Consider the following 25,840-nt stretch of genomic DNA (forward strand, 5'->3'; position numbering starts at 1 on the left):
GCTCAGATACTGACCTGCCCACAACCACACCCAATCGCCCACTCATTCTGGAGGAATTTCACTCAGGAAAGGAGATGCTAGCAGTCACTCCAGAGAGATAAGTAGGGACTTTTATAGCTGGTCAGGAAAGTAAAGAAGAGAACAAACGACCAATAGCGATGAGAGTAGGCTCACTTCCTGTGACTTGCCTGTCTTCTTGTTTCTATAGTGAATTTGAACTCTCAGGTGCAGGCTTGTATCTTGTATTAGTTTTCTGTTGTAACAAGTTACCACGGATTTAGAGGTTTAAACAACCCATGTGTGTTATCTTAACGTTCCATGGGTCAGAAGTCTGACATGGATGGTCTCACAGGGCTAATACCCAGTTGTCCAGGAGCGGTTCTTTTCTGGAGGCTTTGGGGGAAGGCCTGTTTCCTTGCTCATTTGGGTTGTTGGCAGAATTTAGTTCCTTGCTGTTGTAGGACTGTGATCCGGATGCCTTGGTGGCTGTTATCTGAGAGCTGTTCTAGAGACCACCCGCATTCCTTGACTAATGGTCCCCTTCTTCCATCTTCAAAGCCAGCAATGGTAGGTTGAGTCCCCTTGAGGACACTACTAATCTCTCCTTCTTCTCTTCTCTCTAACCCAGCCAGGAGAGTTGCTCTGCTCTTAAGGACCAATGTGATAAAACTGGGCAACCCTGATGATACAGGATATTCTTCCTATTTTAAGGTCCTTAACCTTAGTCACATTGGCAAATTCTCTTTTGCCATGTAAAATACCATGCACAAATTCCAAAGATTAGGATGAGGTCCTGGGGGAAAGGGGGGAAGGAACAGCATTTTTCTGCCTACCCTGTGCCTTTAGGTAAAGATTTTTTAAAATAAGATAAAAAACAGAAGTGTGAGCTTGTGGTACAAGGTAGGTCTTAGGTTATCTTCAGAATCACTTTATCTTGATCCTGGAGGTTGATGCAGGTGTTTATCTGATATAAGTGGTTTCCCAGAGTAGGTAGAAGGGAATCCTAGACAATGAGAATGCTAGGTCTGGCCTTTCTTTTTAGCTCAGGGATAAGAAAATATAGCTTGTGTAATTCCATGTGTATCTTCTGTGAGATCACGCACCAGTCGCTGAAAACACCCTCACTTCTGGGCCAGAGGTTTTCATCCCATCCCATGGAACTCTCTGCCTTGCTAGGAATCCTTTACAGCGGTTCTCAACCTTCCTAATGCCACGACCCTTTAATACAGTTCCTCATGTTGTGGTGACCCCCAATTTCATTGTTACAAATTGAACATAATTAAAGCATAGTGATTAATCACAAAAACAATAGTAATTATATATGTGTTTTCTGATGGTCTTAGGTGACCTCTGTGAAAGGGCCGTTCGACCCCCAAAGGGTCGCGACCCACAGGTTGAGAACCACTGCTTTAGAAAGTCGGTTATGCTTATTTTGCTTTCAGCTCATCTTCCGCAGTAACAACATTAGGGAATGGAATTCGGGGCATTAACAGAAGTGAATGAGTGAAGACACTAAAGCTTTCCCAGACTCCTCAAAAAAGATGAAAATAGTTTCTATTTTTCAGATCCCCCATAAACTTAGGATCTGAACTCCAGTTAGATGGCTTTGAACTCTTAATATAGGAATGACAAAAATGTATTCATCAGCCCTGGTGCCTGATGATTGGAGCGTCGTCCTGTACAACAAAAGGTTGTAAGATGTTTCTCCCTCACATCAATGTTTCTCTCTCTATAATCAATAAACATATCCTCGGGTGAGGATTTAAAAAATGTATTCACCCAGTAAGCATTTATTGGGCGCCCACTGCATGCAAGACGACCAGTCCAAAGATCTCTGAGAGGAAGTGGCAGGGTGTTGCCCTAATCAACAACAGTGTCAGAGCCAACTCCGTGTTCTTTTGAAAGGGCTGGTCTTGTTGATTTGGAGTTGGTGCACCTCCCGCGATTGTTCAATGATAGACAGGAACCGGAGTCTCCCTAGAGTGATGGCCCGTAGTCAATTAATTATTCAAAAGATTGTTTCCACGTTCTAGCAGGAGGAAAAAAGACACCGTCCTTTGACTTTTTCTTTGCTTTCTTAGGCACGGCATTTCTTTCTGGCATGCTCTGACAGAGAAAGGAAACAGGTTTTGTTATGAAGAGTGTTGAAAGTATTGCATTCCAGTGCTTTCCACTCTGGTGGCTGATTCTGATAAGCAGATTTGGGAAACGTTGTTAGGGAAAAAAAAAGATATTTCCTCATCATCTGTTAAATTATTGTTCATGACTTTTCTCTTCATTAATCTAACAGCATCTTTGATTTGAGCAGTTTTCCTTCATGGGGGGATCTTTTCAATTCTGGCTATTGCTGTGGGCTGGACTGGAAAAAACACTCCTTGGTTATATCTTATTTTGTGGGTACTTAACCTCTCTAAAGTTTTGATTTCCATATGGGGGAATGAGTAATATCCACCTATATCAGTCAAGGCTCTTGGTTTATAACAACAGAAACCAAGTACACATTTAATCACACACTTGAGGAATAAAGGATTTTACTAAAAGGGTACTTATTGGATAGCTCATGGAATCTTGAGAAAGATAAATGCATAGGAACAAGGGCAGCCAGGCAGCTGCCAGGACCACGAGGGAAGTAAGTTACCAAGCTGATCTGGCGGAGATACCAATGCCCTGTAGCTGGATATTGATTGCTGACATTGGGTACTGGATGCTAGCTGGCACCCATGCCCTCTCTGCTCATGAAAAATCAGGATTGCTGCCCTTCTGCCCTGCAACCGATGCAGTCGGTTCTCTGTAGTCTGCTTTTTTAGCATCAATACCTTCCAATGCAGTGTGTCTGCTTGGAGAACTTAGGTCATCTGCTGTTCCCTAGCAGCAAAGGAGTCTGGGAAAGCAAGTATGTAGTATTTCAGCTTCAACAGTGAGAAAAAGCATGACTATTCAACTTTTTTATATATATATATATTTTATTGATTTTCCACAGAGAGGAAGGGAGAGAGATAGAGAGTCAGAAACATCGATGAGAGAGAAACATCGATCAGCTGCCTCCTGCACATCCCCCACTGGGGACGTGCCCACAACCCGGGTACATGTCCCTGACCGGAATCAAACCTGGGACCCCTCAGTCCGCAAGCCAACGCTCCATCCACTGAGCCAAACCGGTTTCGGCGACTATTCAACTTTTTAAAAAAATTCTTTAATAAAACAAGCTCACCTATTTCTACCTGGTTCTGATAGAAATTTGATTCCGAATTTGAATCTATCTTCATCCATAGAAAGTTGCTTAGACTGGGCATAGATTCTCTATTGTGTCAATTTCTCATTGACAGGAAATCGCTCCTGCTTGCTGTTTCATGTGGGTGTCTGAGTTAGTTCTGCCTGTTTAGTTTAAACTTATGATATGTATAAAAGAATCAGCAGAAATGAGAAAATACCGTTTTGTCTCCCCAGCTGGATCTGAGATCAGAATGAAATGGTCATGACGTTTCTAGTCACAAGCTGCATTGAAACTGGAAGCCCCAGAGGCATAGTTATTTGCTTGGGAAAATTATCTTTATCTGTTGGCTTCCATAAGCAACAAAAGAATGTCACCACTCGTCGTTCCTTCTGCGTGACTTGTGATCCCTTCACATGTATATACATGCATTAATTCATTCATTAAACATTTTCTGAGTTCCTAGTATGTACTGAATAGGGTGTGAGGCTCTGGAAACAAAGTGATGGAAAGACTTGGTTCTTGAACTTAAGGCTGTCACAGTCTAATAGGTAAGACAGATGTATACGCAAGCAATTGTAATGCAGTGTGGTAATGAATGTATGTACAAAGAAAAGCCGTGGCTCAAAGAAGAAAATGGTTAACTGTGGTTGAGGGGAGGGTGGGTGGATTCAAACCAGCTTCACAGAGGAAGAGAGACTTGAGCTGAATCTTGAAGGTGAACATGTGGGCATTTCAGATAGAGTCACGCACATGTGCAGGCATGAAGGCATGACGTAGCTCGATGCTTTGGAGAACTGTAGGTGGTTTGGAGCGTAGAGTGGAAGAGGGATGGCAGGGGATGAGGTTGGAGGGGTAGGCCAAACCCAGAGCTTGCTGGGCCTTTGATACCCTGTGGAGGAATGACCACTTCATCCTAAAGGCACTGAAGAGCCATGGATGTGATTTAAATGGGGCCGATTTGAATTTAGAGCAGTTATTCTAAAAGCAAATTGTCTGATCAATTGGAAGTGGCAGTGAGGGTGAAACAGGATGAAATTGGAGTAAGAGTGTCCAACAGGCCAGAGAATATTGCAAAGGTCCCCATGAGAGAAGCTGGCAACACCCATCTTTGACTCCATGTCTATTCAATATGACGAAGGTATTGTAGCTGCACTAATAAGGAATCCCAATTCTGATCAGATCACTTCAGTTTCTTAAAATAAAATAATACCTCTGGCAGGGTGGCAGAGGCAGCTGTAGATCATCAGAGAAGCATTCATGTTCCCTTTCACGGTGTAGAGTGGTCAGGAAGCAGCTGCCCAGCCAGGAGCTACATTAGCAAGCCCCCGACCTCGCTGCCTGGGGGGCCCTGTGCCTAGTTCTCAGCCAGGAATATAAATGACAGGTACTGTTTACTCCAGGGCTAAAGTGGTGTAATATCAGATGTGCGCTCCTTCGCACTCTGTCCTCCCTCCGTACCTCCTCCCCCTCCCTGGTGACCGGAAGTCCAAGTCACCACTTCAAGGAGAGCTGCCAGACCCGATTGGACTTATTGTGCTGTTTCACTCTGATGCAGCCCGTCTGTTCTGTTGCCGAATTACAGGAATTTGGTATTGGACTCTGAGGCCTTGTTGCTAAATGAGTAAGGCTCTAAATAAGTTCATAAATTATGACTGATTTTGATATTATGATTATGATATTATCCATAGACCTATGTAGTTTGTGTTCTATTTATTGAAAGCTAGCCCCGTGGTTTCTGGAGTTGGAGGTTGGTCTATTCTGTACTCTACAGAGTGACTCCGGTGGCAGCCAGAAGGAAGTTGAAACACATCATCTCATGCAGCTTCTCTGAGCAGTTCTGCCAGTTGAGCTAAGTTATGCTATAACTTGTTTTGAGCACTGTTTTGGTTCTTCTTTCCTTTTCATTTCCACAAATATTTTTGGTACCTATCATGTGCCAGGGCTAGTCATAAGTCTTACTTTGTGCCTGGAACTGTGCTTTGTGACGGTCTGGTGCAGTAATTAGGAAGAAAGATGGTCTGTGCCCTCCTGCCACTTAGAGTACTGGTGGGGGCAGAGAATTAAGGAAGCTTTTACAAAGTGACATAAGTGCTACCTTTAGGATGCCTTGAAAGCAGATAGAAGGAGCATAAAACATGAACTTGGGAATTTAGGAGGGCTTCCTAGAAGAAGTGACATTTAGGCAGATATGTCAGGGTAGAGGAGGAGTTAGTCAGGTGAAGAATAAGAGACAGAGTGTTCTAAGAGGAGAAAGATAGTATGTACAAAGGCCTAGAGGAGGGAGAGCATGAAGGCATTGTAAGAGGCTCTGTGCACCTTGAGAATAAATTGTAAAATGGGAAGTGGCAAAGGCTAATGTTGGAAGAGGAAGTAGGGGCCCGATGATGGAGGGAATTGTAGACCATATAAGGGTACTGTCTTTGATTGGGGTACCCAAAAGCAGAAACTGAGGCAAGGGTTGGGGTGGAAGTAGTTTATTTGGAACATGATTCCAGGAAGTGTGGTGAAGGAAGGGGGAAATAAGACAGAGAAGGGAAGAAGGCTGTATTAACTAGCAGGGCACTGCTCTGGGCAGCTGAAGCTCCGTGCCACTGGAGACCCCTGAGAGACTGTGTAGGACTTGCCTCTTAGTTATCATATTGACTTGAGGCACAAGGCACATCTATCCAGCGCCCTTGTTCCTCATTGGTTGAGGTTGGGGGCCAACTCTAGCTCCTCAGAGAATGCCCTCAGGGGATGTGGGCAGGGCACTCACAGCATCCCCCAAGTGTCTAAACTTTGTCCTAAGAACAAATGCAATTTATTACAGGGTTTTCAGGAATGCATTCTAAAAAGTTCACTTTGGCTGAATAGAGAGGATTGATTGTAGTGGGGCAAGACTGAAGTAGATTAGTTATTTTAATAAAATTTCCTTTCTACTTGAATAAACCTGAGTGAATTTTGTTGATTGAAACCAAGAACATCCAAAAGATCAGCTTTTTTTGTTGTTGGGTGGACTAGGGTGGGGAAGATGATGAGTATAGTTTTGTTTTTTAAATAGTTTTAGATTCAGAGCAAAATTGAGAGAAAGTACAGAGATTTCCCATATACTCCCTGCTCCCACACATACACAAACTTCTCCCCATTATTAACATCCTCCCCACCAGAGGGGTACATTTGTTATGATTGATGAACCTCACTGATGTATCATTATCACCTAGAGTCCATAGTTTACATTAGGGCTTTGGGTGTTATACATTGTTTAGGTTTAGGAAATTTATACTGACATGTATCTACTATTATGGTATCATTCGGATTAGTTTCACTGCCCTGAAACACATCTGTGCTCAACCTATTTATCTTCTCTTACCCCCTACCCCTGGCAACCACTGATCTTTTTACTGTCTGTATAGTTTTGCCTTTTCCAGGTCATATAGTTGGAATCATACAGTATGTAGTCTTTTCAAACTGTCATCTTTCACTTAGTAATATACATTTAAATTTCCTCTAAGTCTTTTCATAGCTCAATAGCTCATTTATTTAGATCTGAATAATATTCCCTTATTGGATGTACCACAGTTTATCTATTCACCTACTGAAGGACATCTTGGTTGCTTCCAAGTTTTGGAAATTATGAATAAAGCTTCTATAAATAAATGGATAAATAAATCTACACCCACATGCATGTTTTTATGTGGACATACATGTTTTCAAATCCTTTGTATATTAATCTTGTATCCTGCAACCTTGCTGTAATTACTTGTTAATTTCAGAGTTTTTTGTTTTTGTTTGTTAATTCCTTTGGATTTTCTGCATAGACTATCATGTCATCTGTGAACCAAGACAGTTTTATTTCTTCTTTCCTAATCTGCATACCTTTTATTTCCTTGTCTTATTGCATTAGTTAGGACTTCCAGTATGGTGTTGAAAAGCAGGGGTAAGAGGGTACATCCTTGCCTTATTCCTGTTCTCAGTGGAAGAGCTGCTAGTTTTTCACCATTAAGTGTGATATTAGCTGTAGGGTGCTACATTTTGTCAAATGCTTTTTCTGCATCTATTGATATGATCATATACTTTTTATCCTTCATTTTGTTTATGTGGTGTATCACATTAATTGATTTGCAGGTATTGAACTAACCTTGCATCACAGAAATAAATCCCACTTAACCATGGTGTATGATCTCTTTAATGTATTGTCCATTTTTTAAAAAGAATAGTTTATTGATTTTTAGAGAGAGAAAGGGAGAGGGAGAGGGAGAGGGAGAGGGAGAGGAGAGAGAGAGAGAGAGAGAGAGAGAGAGAGAGAGAGAGAGAGAGAGAGAGAAACATCCAAGTGTGAGGGAAACATCTATCAACTGCCTCCTACACACCCCCCAGACATTGAGCTGGCAACCCAGGCATGTGTCCTGGCCAAGAAACAAACCGAACCGACAACCTTATGGTGCACAGGACGACGCCCAACCAGCAAGGGCTGTACAGTCCATTTTAATAAAAGAAAAGCAGTAGCCCTAGCCGGGTTGGCTCAGTGAATAGAGCATTGGCCTGTGGACTGAAGGGTTCTGGGTTCCATTCTGGTCAAGGGCATGTACATAGGTTGCAGGCTAAATCCCTGGCCCTGGTCAGGGTGCGTGCGGAAGGCAACCAACCGATGTGTCTCTTTCACATTGATGTTTCTCTCTCTCTCTCTCTGTCTTCTTCTCCCTTCCACTCTGTGTAAAAAGTCAATGGAGAAATACCCCATCGGGTGAGGATTAACAAAAAAATAAATAAAATGAAACTTTTAAAAAAAGCAGGAAAGAATCAGTGTAGGTTATTTATTATGTTATTCAATCTTTATAAACATCTCTGGGCTGGAAATTGTTTTTCCTAAATTTCAAGTGATATAAATGGTGAAAAACCAGAAATGTTGAATAAAACTTGCTCAAATTCACAAAGAAGAACCCAGGACATACCCAGTTTCAAAGTTGCTCTGAACCCCAGCTCTAATGCTCATTTCCCTGCAATATTTTAAAAGCTTAAGTTCCCCATAGAAAGTGGCCTAAAAGTGACTGAAATTTAGTTGTGTCCCTGTTTATGACTTCATAAGCCAGATTGGGAAAAGATTTATTGGAAGAAACATGTGGTACCATTTGCTAGAGATGTAGTAAAAGAGGCTGCCCTTCATTAATGTTTGACTAACTCAGTACCAAAGGTCCGACTTCTCTTCCCGAGCAAGATTTTGCTAGAATAAACAAACTCGCTTCTGTCTCTGTGTGTGGGTGAGAAGCACCAACATGCATATTTTGTATAATTATCTCCTTATTCCTCCCAGCAATCCTGCCACATGGATAATTGGGTCTGTGTTACAAATGAGAAAACTGAGGCCCAAAGAGGTTAAGTACCTTGTCTAAGGCCACAGAATAGGAGTGAAGTAAGAATTAAACTCAAGTCTTTCTGACTCCAAAGCTCTTGCTCTTTCAACAAAGCATTGCTTCATGTAGTTTGGAGGCATGGAGGGACCTGCTGGTTGGCGGATGAATTGTGAGGCTTTGTAATATCCCCTGGCATATAACCTACCGGGATTTTGTCTTTTCCTTTCAACTTCCTAAACTTGAATTGATAAAAAGTTGTAGGACTATTAATAGTCAATATTTACTTGGTGCTAACTCTGTATAAGCATTATTCTAGTTATATTAACAATCCTAGAGCAAACTTATGAGGTGGTTCTATTATTGTCTCCATTTTACATAGGAGTAAATAGTCACTGAGCGTCTGAGTAACTTGCTCAAGGTCACACAGCATGTAAATAGCAAAGCCAGAACTTGAACCCAGAAAATTTGGTTTCTGAGTCTGTGCTCTTAAACAACGGGTTTGGACTGTTGGCCTCTGATTAGGATAATCTGATTTTGTGACTTCTTTCCTGTCTATTCAATTTAGTTATTTGACTAAAGGCATAGACTTTTGAGTCAGACCTGGATATGACTCACAGCTCTATCGCTTCAAAAGCAATGTGACTTTGGACAAATTACTTAACCTCTTGACAGCTCCGTTTCTTCATTTGTAATATGGGGACAATAAGAATACAGTACTCAACTCAAAGAGTGGTTGTGAGAATTAAATGAGATAAGACACTTTAAGAGCTCAGCAGAATGCCTGGCCAATAGAAAAATGGGCAATAGATGTTATCTATTCCTGTCAATACTTCATAAAGTTGGCAATAACAGTTGAGCACAGGTCTGCTTGACTCCAGACCTGGACATTATCTGCTGTACCAACTATCCCCCAAGTGTCCTCATCATGGTGTTCCACAAACCTCTCCTTCAATTTTTGTGTTCTTGTTAGTGGACCTTGAAATCTCTGTCCACTCAACCAGCTCCTTTGATTTCTCCCTCTTCCTGTCTCACTGTGATGAATTGTTAATGCTGAGAAAGCAAACCTCGACCAGACTGGGAGCTGGAGGCTAGTGGAGCAGGGAATGAAGCAAAAACCTGGTCCAGGAAGTACAAGTGGAGGCCACAGGCATGGCCAAGGTCACATGCCTGACCCGTAGTGTTGCCAAAAGATCCCAGAGGGAATATGCAAGGTCTGTGGGCTAATAGATGAGAGGCAGGATTTGGCTTAGGCAAATCCTTGTATATAATGACTCATTGCAGTCAAGCGTCTTTTGGAAGTCTGCCAACCCAGCCCTAGGAGTCAGGCTTGCATAGATTTTGAAGTGCGTCTAATACTTATATTTGCCATCCATTTTAAATTAGTCATTGAGTCCTGTTACTTTTTTAAAAATTGATTTCAGAGAGGAAGGGAGAGGGAGAGAGAGAGACAGAAACATCAAAGATGAGAGAGAGTCATTGATTGGCTGCCTCCTGCCCGCCCCACATTGGGATCAAGTCCACACCCAGGCATATGCCCTGACCAACTGTGACCTTCTGGTTCATAGGTTAACGCTCAACCACTGAGCCACGTCGGCTGGATGGCATCTGTTTTTTTATACCCCCCACAAAACTGTGCTTGGTGTCATTCACATAGTAGCCCTCATAAATGAATTTCTATTCACAACTACCCCTCTGGGGTTAAAAACTGGAGAAGTTACTGGAACAACCATCTTCAAATTGGTCAAATCATGAGAGAGAGAGGTGTATATACTTACCTTTGTTCTCCCAATGAGATGAGTTGGGTAGAAAAGTATCAAATCACAGGCAGTTGGCTCATGATCAAGGGATTTGGACAAGGGAATGGATCCAAGAAAGAAATGTATTTTTCAGGGTCAGCTCTGCAGCATGCTGGAAACTGACTTTCTGCACTACTATTCATTTTTCCTTCGTAACTGGGTGTGGAGAGGGGGCGGGATCTGCTGCCACAACTCAGCCATGTAGCAGAATGAGTGGAATTTTCCAGATGGTTCCTCTTGATGGCTGTTGGCATAATTACAGCTTTGCCCTCTGGGAGCTATTAGTCTGCAACCCCTGAAAGCTAGACGGCTATTTCAGCAGGTCAGACTGTGGGATCTCTGCATTGCGTGGGCATGGAGAGCCATGTAGGATTTCAAGTCATAAATACCATTTTTATTTTTCTTGTACTAGCTCCCTACTGAATGTTTTGAGAAGAGGCTAAAGTGAAGAAAGCGTGTTATTCTCCTTTCTCTCCCAGTGCCTTTTCCCCTCCCCGCCCCCTCTCCCCGCCCCCCACAATGATGTGTGACCTTGATGATTCCCTGGCATCGGACATCTTTCTAAATGCCAGTGACTGGGGTCATCTTCTGGGTATAACACATAGCTTTAGGATTTTTTCAAATCTGCATACCGATTGTGAAAATGAATTGATACTTCCCCTCCCCTCCCTCCAGGGCCCTCTCTCTGGGATGGTTCTTTTGTTGTCAGGTAAAGAGGCTTGGAGTATGAAAGCTTGCTATGGATTTGGGGACATCTGAACCCATAAGATCTTGGTGTTACAATTTCACCTGCTCATTTGTGAACTGAACACCACTTTTATAATATCCAGTGAACACAGTTGCCCCAGGAGGCAGATGGTGTAAATGGAAGGGGTAAATCTGACTGGTACACGTGCTCATGAACAGAGAGATGGTTTGCCTTGTTGCGATGGGCCAGTTTGCATCCCTGTTCCCTGTAGCTGTCAGAGGTTGTCTTTTAGAGCCTCCTGTCCTTAGAGATCATAGTTTCTTTAACCTACAGGTTGGAAGACTTCCCTTAGAACTAGCAATCATCACTATGGATATGGTGGATCAGCATCCAGCTCCTAGTGTGCAGGGGTTGGAAAATGTACAACCTCATTTCCCAGACTCCTATGCAGTTAGGGTTTTGATGTAACTGAGATTCTGCTAATTTGATGCACTTTCTTTTTTTTTTAGTATACATTTTTATTGATTTCAGAGAGAGGGAGAGAGAGATAGAAACATCAATGATGAGAATCACGGATTGGCTGCCTCCTGCACGCCCCACACTGGGGATCAAGTCTGAAACCTGGGCATGTGGCCTGAGTGGGAATCGAACCGTGATTCCTGGTTTATAGGTCAGTGCTCAACCGGTGACCCACACCATGCGGGCCGGGCTTGATGTACTTTCTTGAGACTTGGATGTGGGAGCCAAATCCAGTGTAGAAAGGTGCAGGAACATGGATATTTGTATTTGCTAGTGTGGCTGTGGGTCATATGGTTCTGAAGTTGCCAGCTGTGGCAATGGTTTCCTAGTTCAGCAGGCAGCTTCCTGAGCCAGCAGCTCCCTCAACAGCTCAGTTCTATGGCATGGATTTGGGAGTTGATTGTGGACTTAGTGTCTTTAGCTAGCCAACTTCCCTCTTCCACTTAATATCTTGTAATAAATTCCTCTCCATTATAAACCTGTTAATAGAATCCCATAGACTGCAAAGCTGAGTTGTTTTGTTCATTTGATGGGCAAAATTAAATTGTTGGAATTTTATCTTTAACCTTAATTTTATTGGATGTATTTTCCCCAAAGCTAGTTTTGGACTATCCTGTTCCCCTCTGCATGCTTTCCCATGTGATGGTAGATGACCTTATGCTGGACTTTTCCCAAGAATTATGTTGATGTGTCCAATCATAAAAATAAATGTTTCCATCTTCATTGACCTATTTTATTGGAACAATTTCATGTGCCAATTCATACATCCTCTCTATAAAACGAGTATTGTAATATTAATAAGCACCTAGCACATAATGCAGATATGCTGAAGCTTGTAGACAGGCACAGAAAGGGCTGGGAGAAAGTTTGCTCTTTATCAAGACATCAGTCCTAGCACTTCGACAAAAAAAGCACTACCCCACGATCTAAGTCATGCTAGTCTATTTCCTGACATTTCATGACAACTCAAGAAATGTCAATGTGATGTTGTTATTAAGGCATCATACTAGACTCTTTGTTTCTTTAGTTGCCTTATGGACTTATTTTTACTCTAGAGTTTACTGACACTTTGCTCTGAAAATGGTCTCAGACACCTCAGGCATCCAAAGTGCTGGTTGGAAAGGCACGGATGTACCAGGGCAAGGCTGTGCTCACTAACTGTAAAATTAGAATATATTCCTGAAGTGCCTTCTCTTCATCCTTGGGGTTTTGGTCCTTCGTCTAGACATCACTGAGAGAAGTTAGATTCCAAGCCAGCTGGGTAGTGTTCTCCCACTTTGGTGGTTCTATGGCAAGAGCTTTGCAGTGTGCTGGCTGCCCATTCCGATGTTTTTTGTTTTTGTTTTTTTAATATATTTTATTGATTTTCCACAGAGAGGAAGGGAGATAGAGAGTTAGAAACATCGATGAGAGAGAAACATCGATCAGCTGCCTCCTGCGCATCTCCTACTGGGGATGTGCCCGCAACTCAGGTACATGCCCTCGACCGGAATCGAACCTGGGACCCTTCAGTCCGCAGGCCGACGCTCTATCCACTGAGCCAAACCGGTTTTGGCCATTCCGATGTTTTTTTTAAAAAAATATGTTTTTATTGATTTCAGAGAGAGAGGAAGGGAGAGAAGAGAGAGGTAACAACATCAATGATGAGAGAGAATCATTGATCAGCTGCCTCCTGCAAGCCCCCTCCTGGGGATTGAGCCCACAACCCGGGCATGTGCCCTAACCAGGAATTGTGACCTCCTGGTTCATGGGTCAATGCTCAACCACTGAGCCACACCAGCCGGGCTTGTTTTGTTTTCTTTGAAATGAAGTAGGGAACAAGCATTTCTGAAGAAGTAAACATTCTGCCTCAAATTAGGAACTAAAAAAAAACACGTGTTTATTGGGGGGCAAGAGGATACAAGCAATATAAAAATCAAAAGCTTCTCTGGCTTCATTGGCTTTTCTTTCTCTTGTTCAATGGGGGTGGGATTTTATTTGTACATTTTTTTAAGAGTCCCAATCTGCTCATGAAATTCTTAGACAGAGGGAAGCTGTGGGGCACATATTCCTTAAGGGACCCATTGGGAGAACTCTTATCAGGGCAAGGTAACTGCTCACTTCCTTCCCTTCTGCTTCATGTGCACTACGAAATAGTCATTGCATGCGATGGTGAGCCCAGCAATTAGCGAAAAGAAGCTCTGGAAGCCCACTCTGCCGTCTCGGCACTGGTCCAGGTCCTTCATTATTTTGTCCACGGCCAGAGGGTCTTTTTGATTCTGAAAAACAGAAGCAAAGGTAAGGAAGACCGGTCAGTGTCTGCAGTGACTAACTTCTTTGATGTGGACTGCTGACAACCAAGTATATAATCTCTCAATGATAAGAATTCTTGTTTTAGGTTATAAGTGATCTTTGGAGATCATCTAAATGGATTTTGCTGTCTTGAGGGAGCATTTCAGTAAATTGTTTAAATTTACTTTAAACTAGGAAAGAGGTTTCCATGGCATTTTTTTTTTTCATATAATGATAGGGACCTTAGAAATGGCTTGTTCTGTGCCCAAGAGAACGTAGACCCAAGCCTCCTAATTCTCAATCCACTGCTCTTGCCAATTAGAACCAGCATGGCTTTCTGACTTGTTTTGCTTCCAGTTCAGTTATTCCCACAATTTTTAAAATCACGAGATTCTGCCTAAGAACCACCTGAAACTCCCCCATTTTGTAGTTTAAACTTACATCCTCTTAACCAACTTTTATTCCTGATAGCCAAGTCCTTTAAATATGAAACTCTAAGGAAAAGATCTCATAAGATTATTTAGGGAGTAAGTTTCAGATCACTGTTCTATGGATTTTAAGGAGGTGCTAATGATGTCACATGGTGTGCTAGGTTTGGAGAAGATAGGTAGATTGCCCTCATTTCTCAGCAGAGGGCGGGCCAAGCTTGTGTGGCTTCATATCCTATTAGCCACGAAACCCTTGAGTAGGTCACTCTTAGCGAGCCTTCATGTATCAACTATGAATGGAGGAGGTTGGACTTAGAGGGTCTCTACCATGTCTTCCATTCCTAATGAGTTGGTAAATCTAAGCCATCCTATACTCTTCACTGGATCCCTTCAAAAGGAATATGTGTGACGGAGTCATAAACTCCCCATGACTCTCAATGTCTGCCATGAATGTGTGGAACTGAGGTGGGCAGGCAAGATCCTTTTTGCTTTTTCTTCCACCGTGCTTCCATGGGGACTGGCTTGATCACTCCTTTTTGGAGTGATGACGGTTAGAAATAAGAACTTGTGTTCTCTCCTATAGGATCCATGCCGTCAAACAGAGAGGGAAATAAGGCCTCTGAGAAGGGTAAAAGGTTCCAGTAAAGTATTTATAAATTGCACTGATTGTATACCTGAGAGGGCAACGGATACTCAGTGTCTCCACTGGGCTGGATGTTTACAAATCGCACTCAAAAATCCCTAAGGTGCCAAAACCGGTTTGGCTCAGAGCGTCGGCCTGCGGACTGAAGGGTCCCGGGTTCGATTCCGGTCAAGGGCATGTACCTGGGTTGCGGGCACATCCCCAGTGGGAGATGTGCAAGAGGCAGCTGATCGATGTTTCTCTATCATTGATGTTTCTAACTCTCTATTTCTCTCCCTTCCTCTCTGTAAAAAATCAATAAAATATATTTTTTTAAAAAAATCCCTAAGGCAAAGCAGCGGCATTTCCTACACAAGCACTGCCAACTCCTACCCTAAGCAAGAAACTAAAACCTGCTCCATGCAGCCACCTCTACTTTTGGTGGGTTTCAGTCAATTCTGGCCCCACCCCCAGCTTCCTGGCTGTGGTCAGAAGGAGTCAGTTTGGATGACAGAGGAGTCAACTTTAGAAACCAAATGCTCTGTGAATGCAGCGAGTGTGGGTGTGTCTGGCATTATGACTTCATGCCTGGCATAAATTACACGGCATGTTCAGTACTTGGTGCTACATACACCCTGGATGTGTCTCATGCCAGAAAGCCTTTAGGGAGGAAGGGTCTGTATCTCATGTGATATTTATCCCGACTTCTAACTTATGCAACAACACGACTAATGAGTATTTAGTGCACTGAGAATGCCTTTGTTCACATGATGGGCGGGCTTACAGTAGACATATTTTGTCCTTGCATTTTATGGCTGCCTAGAAGAATCTCTGCAAGTGAAACTGACCTTGGAAATAATTACATCCAGCCCTCTCCTTTCACAGAGGAGGGAACTGAGGCCCAACCATCTAAAGCCGCCTGCCCAGTGTTAACTAACTCCTGGCCTGGGGTATAGCATAGGACTGTTGAAAAGCAGAGCAACAGTGCATCCTAACCCATTCTGGGATAGCATTGTGGTAACTGCAGCTCTGAGAGACTAGTTAGGCCATTTATATCTGTTTATTTAACTGGTATTGACATGTAAATCACAGTGTGCTACAAAACCCTGCATTTACTGGGTCAGGAGTCAGGGTCTTGGCTAATGTGATATTGTCCAGGCAGAGGACAAGAGGCCTTTTACTATCATCTCTCTTCGCCTTGTAGAGGCTAATGCATTATTCCACACCATGCTCAGTAATGATCCTTTCAAGTGACTCCAGTTGTGGCAGGGAAAGGACTTGCATTTTCATCTAATATTCTGTCAAGCAATGTTTCACCTTCACTGAAATGCAACAACTCTCTTGAGGGCCCACAATGTAACAGGACAACTGTGCCTCATGGCCTGATGCCCTGAGTGATGTATCTGAGCTGATGGCAGAGTCCTCTTCCAGTCTGCACGATCCCTCAGTCTGACGAAGGTGAGATATAAACTCAAGCTGTGCTCCTGTGTTCTCAGAGCATTTTCAGTATGAAAAGCAATGATTTCTGGAGTGATGCTTGGCTCTCAGCAGATGCGTGGCACCATTTCTTGAGTTTAGAATTGGGAAAAAGTTTTAAAAGCCTTTATCTGAAGGGATTTAAGAAGGGCGATTCAGGTTGCTCAAAGTGAATGTGACCAGGTGGCATCTCCAATGCCAGGTTTATGGACCTGCGGGCAACCGGGTAGCCTTGCTGGTGATCCTGGTGAAAGGCTTTCCTGCAACTCAATGGGTGCAGATGACTCTTTCTAGCAAACACCTCATGTTATAGTTATTTGTGTGCAGTCTTGTTTCACTTCCCATTGTAAGCTCCCTGAGGGCAGGGGCTGTGTCTCCTTTACCTTGTTCCCCCTACAGTAGCTTATACACAGTAGACACTCAATAATGTTCAATAAATAAGTGAGTGAAAACACCTTTCTAATCGGGACCTCCACAGGGAAGGGGTGGAAAGAAGGGAAAGGAACCAGGGCCTAGAACTTCATGTCTGGTTCTTTCTGAGCCTTTCAATACTTACTTCCAAAAATCCAGGGAACTCCTTTTCCATGAGTACTCTTAGGTCCTCCTTTGTTAAGTAGCCTTTATCCCCAGCAAACTTATGAAACGTGAACATCATGGTTTCCATGGCGTGTTCCATTTGAGACGGCATTTTGGTGAGGTCTGTTGAAACATATTAAAGGATGTAAAGAAACAGAGTTTACACTAACTTTTTAAAAAAAAAGTTTTTTTAAATAGATTTTTAGAGAGAGAGGAAGGGAGAGGGAGAGAGAGAAATATCGATGTGAGAGAGACAGATAGATTGACCCGCCTTCTGCACACCCCCCTTCTAAAACGCCCCCCCCAAACACACACACACAGGGGAGTGAGCCCACAACCTGGGCATGTGCCCAGACTGGGAATTGAACCAGCAACCCTTTGGTGAACGGGATGACGCCCAACCAACCGAGCAACACCAGCCAGGGCTACATTAACTTTTAAGCTGTAAGTATTGCCAATCTTTTGAGAATAATTGGAAGGAGGGTGATTAGATCATTCACTTGATTCTTTCCAGCTGCAAAATCCAGTAAGTCTAAGAACCAATTCACCCCTGGTTTTGGGCCTCCTGCTGATGGAAATAGGCACCACAGGTATTGATGCTCTGAATGAGGGATTCATCTAGTTACCCGCAAATTCTGCATAAATCACGGAGTGAAAAGTAAGACCTCTAATCATTTGGAAAGGCAAGATCAGTATCCCTCTTCTTAATGGACAAAGAACCTATTGAAAGAATATATGTTTCATCATTTCTCTTGGCGCTGGTAAATGAGACTCTCAGATATGGTGGAATACCAACAACCCACACAGTCAAGCCTGGTGAGTAGGGCAACTTCAGCCCTCCAAGCACAACTGGTAACCTGGTTCAGTCTAATCCTAAGGCTTAGAAATCTGCTTACGAATGAATTTGACCTCCTGGGTATGTATTCTCTACTAAAGCTTTGAACTTGTTAGTGATTGTAATGAAGACATTTATTTGCATCTTTGGTAGTAAATGCAGTTGTCCTACCTGAATAATAGCTACCCAAAGTTCATTATCTAGTTCCTTGAGAAGAAGTAACAGTATATCCTAACCCTTTGGGGACCTGATATATTTTGGGCAGCAAGAACAGAAAAGTTACTTTCACAGTCTGGGGTGCAGTGGGAGAGCAAGAGCTTTCATCATGAAGAGTTTAAAAGAAAGAAAACATGTCAGATTATATTCAGGTATAATGATCTGGGGGGTACATGTCTCATTAAGACCCAGTGTTTAGTACTTGATAGAAGCTCAATGGATTTGACTTCATTGGAAGGAATGCTTTGGCCAGAATAGAGCTGGCTAACATCACCTAACGTCACTACTGGATAGGAAACAGGTGAACTTGAATGGAGGCTGTTACATACTGTTCCCTAAAACAGCAACAACAAAACACAAGAACAGGTTCTGCGCACAAGTTGAAGGAGAGGCTCGGACCTTCCCTTGCTAGAGAGTGGCCAATAGGAACCTGAGAAAGGCTTTTTGGTCAGGTTTCTGCTGCTGACAGGTGTGTTTTCAAAACAGACCCCTAAATGCTATCTTTTACAGAGGAGAAGGTGGGGTTGGTGAACATGATGATTGAGCAATTACACTTAAGAATAGTAAATTCTACCCCTGAATACCCAGGAAAGTACGTGAACCAGCATGCCAAAGAATGTGCTACTCTAACGAGTGCTATAAACCAGAGTGGGGCATGATTCATCTGGAAGGCGGTTCTCTTGGAGAGAGCAGCAAATTAATGCTCAAGGTCCGCTGTGAGCTGAATTCCACGGGACCAAACACACCCTTTCCCCTCTGTTCCTACGCAGTCGGGTCTGGCTCGTCCCCATCTCCCCTGCGGCTTCAGATGGCCGTGGGCTGGCTTAGTTCTTGAAGGCCAGCAACTTCAGACTCAACTGAGTGAGTCACCTATGGGAGAAGGATGTGGGATCCCATTCCAGTTCTGAAATAACTCAGGAAAGGTTTAAAAATACCTGCGCCCAAGCTCAGAAACAGTAGAGTACAGAGTGTAGAGCACAGAGCCCTCCATGATGAATTCCCAAAGATCCCAGAAATTGGAACGGGTTGTGGGACACCCGGTTCCCTTTCCTCATGGGGCAGAGCAGAAGGAACGTGCCCTGCAAAGCCAGAGTAAGGAGCCCTAACCTAGGAACCAGGTGAATGTAGGAACTTCTGAGAGAAACGGGTGGGAAGCTGAGGAAATTTTGGCCACCCTTGAATATCTTCCTCAAGAGGGGTGAGGACAGTCTGCTCTTAGTCAGCACTGAGGTTTCAGGCCCCAATCCCACCCCCTCCTCATCTGTGCTCCTCACTAAGGAACAGAGCAGAGCATTCCTCTCTGAAGCCACATCCCTGCCCCACTGGACCCCTCCCCCTTCTCTCCTGGGTGTTCAGCACATGGGTTGTAAATACAGCAGCCGGCTGACTATTTGTCTTGCATTTGCCATAAGAAAGAAGAGCAGCGACTAGCCAGGAGGTGTAAGGTCCTGAAGGTAAAAATAGCTTTGGAAACCGGATGAGATGGCTGCTGTCTCCTCAGTAACCTGGGCTCCAGAGGGCGCTGACCAGGCCTACGGACCCGTTAACTCTGTTTTGAAGGAAGAGCCAGCGCATTGGTTTCACAGTAAGAATGAGGGGAAGGGCGACATGTTATGATTAAAGCTGTTCTCTTGGTAGCGGATGGGTCATGCAGCTCTTTCCAAGAGCAGCGGTTGCCCCACTGAGTCAGCGCTGCCAGCCCTCCCATCTTGGGCGGGGCGGACTGCAGGGCGGGAGGGGGGTGGGGACTGCAGGGCGGGGCGGACTGCAGGGTGGGGCTGGCTGACTGCAGCACTGACCGTAGGTTGCTAAAGCAGCAGTTCAGGGACTTGAACCTGGGGTTTCCATCCCCCACCCTCATGCTCCACCCCCTCTTATCTCCTCATGCAGTCGGGGGTGGGACTCTTGCTTCTAGCTTGGGTACACTTTTCACTGGAGGGCCTGGGGCCTGGGGCTAAGGGGCAGCAGGGTCCTCTCTGTGCCCCAGGCAACCTCCTCCTGTATCTGAAACACTCATTTATTTGTTCACCTGTCTCTCTACCTGGGATAGGAACTGTGAATCATTCTGTTCTATCCAGAAACACTAAATAAGTGTTTGCTAAATGACGGAATGAATGAATCAAGTAATCCCTTTGGCAGGTGTGATCACTCAAGTCGGGGTTGCAAACCTGGTAGCTCAAGCTGGGCAGGAGGACAGGAGAGCTGGGAAGGGCCGGGAAAGGGGCCCAAGAGGGGCCGCCTCTGAGCGAGACAGTCGAGTACAGAGAAAAGCACATTCCATACGCAGAGGGAAAATATGCGTCCTGCTAAACAGGTCTGGTCAGACCCAGACGTGACTTCTCTTTCTCTTCGCACTCTTGTGTTTCTCTCGTGTGTGGGTCCATCCCAAGTTCTACTTCATGCCTCTCCAGCTCTGCTCTCTCACTGTGAGCTCCATGGGATGTAACTACCTCATTGTTCACTCACTTTTTATCGAATCATTTTATTCTGATATCTGTGTATTTCCTGTTTGCCTGGGCAATAGGTCTTTAAGAGTGGAGGTTCGGAAGTCCATTGTCTCTCTGTGTAGTTTTCTCTAAAGAAATTATTCTGGACTCCACAGATGTAGAGAATTCAATTTTCCATTTCCGGAGCTCCTACACTTTGCATGTCCTGGTCATGTGTCAGAGACAGACAGACACATACTCACACTCACTCCACAGTGCTTGCCTTTGGGAAGTTTCCCAGCTAATGACATACTATTTAAAAAGATGTCATAACCTTTAGTTAATTGTGTTTGTTTCTTTTCTCACCAGATTGTGGGCTCCTTGAGCAGGGTCCCAGTAGCTAGCCCTCTGCCCCATTAGAGGCTGCTTACGAATCAGTGAGAATGAAATTGATAATAAAGTCAATTTCGATGCTCCCAGGAGTAGCAGGGAAGCAGGAGGCCTCCTTACAGAAGTCCTGCTCCTGAGCAATCCCAAATGTTTGCTCTGGACCCATGCCCAGATCTAGTCCGTAATTTTACAAAGGCTCCTTCTAAAGAGCAAGAGGTTTGATTTACTTCGCTCATCCATACTGTCGTTTTCTTACAGCCCACCCAGAAAATTACTGGCAGGGTGTCACTGAAAACAAACATCTGTTATTCTAAATGTGTTTGAGGTTTCCTTCCTTTTGCTTCAGAGATTTTGAAAAGAACCCCCTCCTTTTTTTTTTTTTTGAAAATTAAACCCAGAAGACATTCTTGAACTTGATCCCCAAAGGAAATTAAGAAAAAGGGACTTGGGGCAATGGACCAGGCTGTGTCTCCAGCCATTCACCAAACATAAAACTCGCCCAACGAGAAAGTGGGCAGCAAAGGAAAAGTTCCAGGTGCAACCCAATAGGAAGAGAGAAGGCAGAAGCCTTCTTCACCCCAATGGTGTACACCCATCTCCTATTCCTTAATCATCCTGAACGGTCAAACAATAGCCATTGTGACAACTGGTATTAAATCCACTGGCGGGTTGGGTGGTAGTTATTTAGTGAAGGGCTAGGAAGTGCTGAACATTGTCAGAAATAAGTAATTCGTTCTTGTTGCTTTTGATGCAATATTCCCAAATTGTTGTGTTTCCAAGAAAACGTAAAGCTTAAAAAAGATCCTAAAACTTCCGGCAGTCCAGCTTTCCCAGCACTCTGAGTGCTAATTTATACATTATAGCCCTGAAAAGATTCCATTGTTTTCCCCAACTTTAAAAGACTGGGCTGTAGCCAAGGCCATACCAAGTGGGTAGTGCTCTGAAAAAGTCACATTTTTTTGGAACTGTCAGTGGAAAGCAGGGAGGCACCCAGTCTCAGCTCCGCCCCGGCCGAGGCCTGCTCTCACTGAGGTTGCTGCTTGGGAGGCTGGCCAGAAGCCAGACCTGGGAGGAAAAGGCTCATCTGACGTGGTATGCAGGAAACAGGGAAGAGCATCCATCGCCTGGAAATCAGGATGCTTTGTGCCCAGTGGACGCTCAAGAACATTTGAGGAACTGGAATAAGAAACTCCACATGGTGGATCAGGGACCGTGAAGAAAGGGCTTTGGGCTGTCGAGGAAGGCATATACCATTTAGAAGAGGTGATTAAGTAGACACTGGACAGGAATCTGTGGGGGCAGGATTGACGAAGAAATTTCAAATGAGTTCTATGAACTCATTCCTGCTCCAACCCCTGGCGTTCGTTATCTTTTGCAATTTGCCGAAACACGTTGGAGGCAAAGATCTTTGAGAGGGTGTTTCCATGAACCTGGCCTCACCTGAAGTGCAGGATATAAAAATCCATTGCTGCAGGTTGAAACTCAGACTGGCTGCAGGGGTGTGTGTGTGTGTGTGTGTGTGTGTGTGTGTGTGTGCGCGCATGCTGGGGTGGGGAGTGGAATTCTGCAACTGTAAGCCCCTGAACAGAAAAGCTGCCTCCCCAGCGAAGCTGACGCAGCCTGCCAACAAGCGTAAGGCAGATAACCCAGCAGCGGTCTCATCATGGCCTTGCCCATCTAATTGCTGCCCTCATCCATAGTTCAACTAAGAGAGCCCTTCTCTCCTTCAGATTGCCAGCCAGTCCTGGTGTGACTCACTTCCTCTTGGAAAATGCCCTCTAAGATGGCACAGTTCCCCTTTCCCTTCAGGGAGTGTTCTGTCCAAACCATCTGCCGAGAGTAGCCAGGACCGTCAGGGCCACACCCACATGGTCTCAGAGCTGAGTCACAGGCCTCCATCCACTCGCAGAATCCTGGAGCCCTTTGTGCTAGCCACGCCCTGCAGAATGCTCCCAGCTCCCCACAGAGAGAAGGGGTGGGGGTGGGTGGGCTTAATGGATTCCAGAGTCTGGCCTAAAGCTGTGCAGGGTTTGGCCCCCAGCCCTCAGCGGGTCTTACCACTCCCACCCAGCGGGCAAAGTCCTGGTTTCAGCTAGGTGGGGCCCAGCTGAGCCTGGAGAGTGCAGGGTCCAGGGCTGGAGGAGGTGCTATTCTTTTGGCCAAGTTCAAGTGTGACCAGGTATCCAGCACATCTCTGTCTCATTTGCACTGGGCCAGATTAATCTGGGTTGGAAGGTCCTTCGCCAAGACTGTTCTTTCCCTATTTCTTTTTAGTTCCATTTGTTTGATTGAGGTAGCGAGAGGGGGAAACGCTTTCAGTAGAGAAATCACTTAACACAGTCCTCTCCCCGCCCCCGCCCCCTGCAAAACTGCTTTATAAAGAAATCAAATAGACGTCCCTCCCTCCCTGCCTCCCTCCCTCAGCAGTGAGAACCTTCACGTCTAGCAGACAAACAGGAAGCACAACCTGAAGCCTCAGGGCCAGGGGCCGAGTGTCCCTTAGGAAGGGTATCCGCCAGCTGCCAACCTGCCCGGCCCTACCCAGCCGACCGCAGCCCTCCGGAGCCTGCTCTGGCGGCCCAGGCGGGGGAGGATTCGAACAGCTGGACAGAGGTCAGCCCGCAGCTGGAGCCCACAAAAAAGCATGCCGCCAAGACAAGGGGCCAAAAGCAGGGGTTCGTTTAACTGGGGGGACCAGTGGAAAAGTAGGCAAGTGGGAGTAAAGCAAGGGAGGAGAGCTCGGACCCCGGGGCACCAACACCGACCTCCCGTAATAAAGGGCGAGCCCCCCTCCCCGGGTCCGCCGGAATCTGGGGAGGGTCGCGCCAGGGCGCTGCTCGCCTCGCCCGAGTGTGGCCAGAGCACGGACAACCATGGCCCATCCTTCCTCCCTCCCAGGCGCTGGGAGACCCCGCGAAGCCTGGCGGGTGGGCCGGGGCGGTGATCAGGGCCTTTCCCTGGGCGCCGGGTCCCGGTCCGGGTCAGGGACAGGCGGGAGCCGCGGGCCGGACTCACCTTGGGCGGGAGGCACGGCAGGATCGTCGGCTGCTGGGAGGCTGCTGGGACGCGCGGCCAGTGAGCGGAGCGCCGCGCGCGGGGAGCCTTAGTAGGTGGGGGTGGGGGTGGGGGAGCAGGAGGAGCCGGGGCGGGTGTCTCGGCCGAGCCTCTCCTCCCGCCTCTTCCTGCCCCCCCTCCGCCCCGGGCGCAGCGCTCACACCCTCCTCGCCCTGAGGGTGCGTAGGGACCTTGCTCGTGGCCTCCGCCCGTTCCCAGGGACAACATTACCGTAAACTTCGCCGCCGCCAAGCGAGTACCCGGGAATGTCTCCGGACTTCCCCACCCTCGGCTGTGCCTTTGCTCTCGGGCTTGGTTTTAGAGAGAGAGAGAGAGAGAGAGAGTGAATGCGGAAATCAAAGGATCCCGCGGTGCTGCGGGCGGGGCGCGCGGGCCCACGACCAGGTCGAGGAATTCTTTTCTAGATGACACCGCAGGGAGGGGCCCGCGGAAGGGCGTCCTCGCGGTCTGCGCCCGGGGTCTGCCCCCGGGTCCGCGGGCATCTCTCGGAGGAGCCGAGCTCATAGCCCCCTGCCTGCCCCGCGCGGGTGGGGAGGGAGGGTGCGGTGGGTCTGGTCAGCTCCGGGGGCCTTACAAATCCTTTGTGGAGAGGGATTTATTCCTTATAGCGTGTCTGGCTTCTCTGGGTCATAGTTCAGCTACAGTTGTTGAAACCGCTAAAACCTGTTTCAAAGCTTCCTTTTTGTCCTGCATCTGGCCTGTTAGGTCCTCAGCGCCCTTTGGAAGAAATTTCTGGAAGAAATCTAGCGAAAAGCCTAAGTGTTTCCTAGAGGATGCATATCCCGCCCCCTTCCATTTATTTTGTGGTTTAGGGTGAAAGGCAAACTACTCGCAGCTGTTGGAGGAAAAGGGCTCAGTGTCCAGGCCTGGGTTTTCCTTTGTCCCCCAGGGAGGCCCTGGGAGGAGTGAGTGATCCCAAAGGAATGCGCAGACTCAGGGAACCCTTCAAGCGCTGCGATGTGACTCATCTGGGCTCTTTCTTGCCAGGAAATCCCCACTCGGATCACAACTCTCATTCCTGCAACCCTGGTGCCGACTATTCTGGGGAGCAGTTCTTCCAAATCTTCCCGTTGCTTCCGAGTTCTTTCCAGGCCCCAGGTTACAGTCAAGAGTGGAGAGAGTCCTGGATCCCTGTAGTTCCAGGGAAAATGCAGCCGGAGTTAGAATAAGAACGCCTGAGTCTGAATAGTCCTTGTTTTATTTCTTCATTTGATTCACAAACCTTTGGAATGCTTAGTATGTGCCGGGCCCTTGGGATTCAGTCACTCCTCTCAAAGAGCTTCAAGTCTTGTTGAAAGATAGATACACAAACAATTAAAATCCACGAGTTCAGTGAATGGTAAAAGAACACTATAGGAGTCCCGCCCGTGTGGCTCAATGGTTTGAGCATTAGCCTATGTCATTGCGTGTCATGGCTACCAGGTCGGACGGTTGCTTATGACCGGAATCAAACCCGGGACCCTTCAGCCCTCAGGCCAATGCTCTATCCACTGAGCCAAACCGGCCAGGGCTTGATGTGATTCTTAAATTGTGATCACACTGATTTTAAAATGATGTATTCTATTTTATTTTGTCTCATAATACTTTATCTTGACTATTTTCATGCCATTAAATAGTATGTATAAATGTTCATTCATTTACTCTTTTTTTTTTGTTAATCCTCACCTGAGGCTATTTTTCCATTGATTTTTAGAGAGAGTGGAAGGGAGGAAAAGAGACAGAAAGAGAAAGAAGCATCAATGTGAGAGAGACACATTGATTGGTTGCCTTCCGCACTCACCCTTTCCAGGGCCAGGGATGAGCCTGCAACTGAGGTATGTGTCCTTGACTGGAATTGAACCCAGGACCCATCAGTCTGGGTGCCAATGCTCTATCCACTGAGCCAAACCGGCTAGAGCTCATTCTCTTTTTTTCTTTCCATTCAACAAGTAATGATTCAACTACACTGTGGTCTCTCTCTGTCTTTTCCAGCCTTCTA

At 45.6% G+C, this 25,840-nt stretch overlaps 1 protein-coding gene across 2 annotated transcripts; it reads right to left on the minus strand.

Moving 5' to 3' along the window:
* Positions 1-13,456: 13,456 nt before the first annotated feature.
* Positions 13,457-24,179, minus strand: S100A10 (S100 calcium binding protein A10). 2 transcript variants are annotated; one of them, XM_059674679.1, is made up of 3 exons: positions 24,073-24,179; positions 16,901-17,043; positions 13,457-13,805 (listed from the first exon to the last, which is right to left on the minus strand). In XM_059674679.1, the coding sequence occupies exons 2-3, from the start codon at positions 17,030-17,032 to the stop codon at positions 13,644-13,646; spliced, it is 294 nt and encodes a 97-aa protein (XP_059530662.1). In that variant the 5' UTR covers positions 17,033-17,043; positions 24,073-24,179; the 3' UTR covers positions 13,457-13,643. The 2 variants fall into 2 exon arrangements, with proteins under 2 accessions (XP_059530662.1, XP_059530661.1); XM_059674678.1 differs by lacking the exon at positions 24,073-24,179 and adding an exon at positions 23,803-23,959.
* Positions 24,180-25,840: the final 1,661 nt, after the last annotated feature.

Source organism: Myotis daubentonii, chromosome 18 (assembly GCF_963259705.1).
Source record: "Myotis daubentonii chromosome 18, mMyoDau2.1, whole genome shotgun sequence".
Taxonomy (NCBI): domain Eukaryota; kingdom Metazoa; phylum Chordata; class Mammalia; order Chiroptera; family Vespertilionidae; genus Myotis; species Myotis daubentonii.

Coding starts and splice junctions, on each gene's coding strand:
- S100A10 (XM_059674679.1), bottom strand. CDS start 17,032: ATGCCGTCTCAAATGGAACACGCCATGGAAACCATGATGTTCACGTTT. Junction 13,806..16,900: donor AGTTCCCTGGATTTTTGGAA/GTAAGTATTGAA, acceptor TCTGTTTTTCAG/AATCAAAAAGACCCTCTGGC.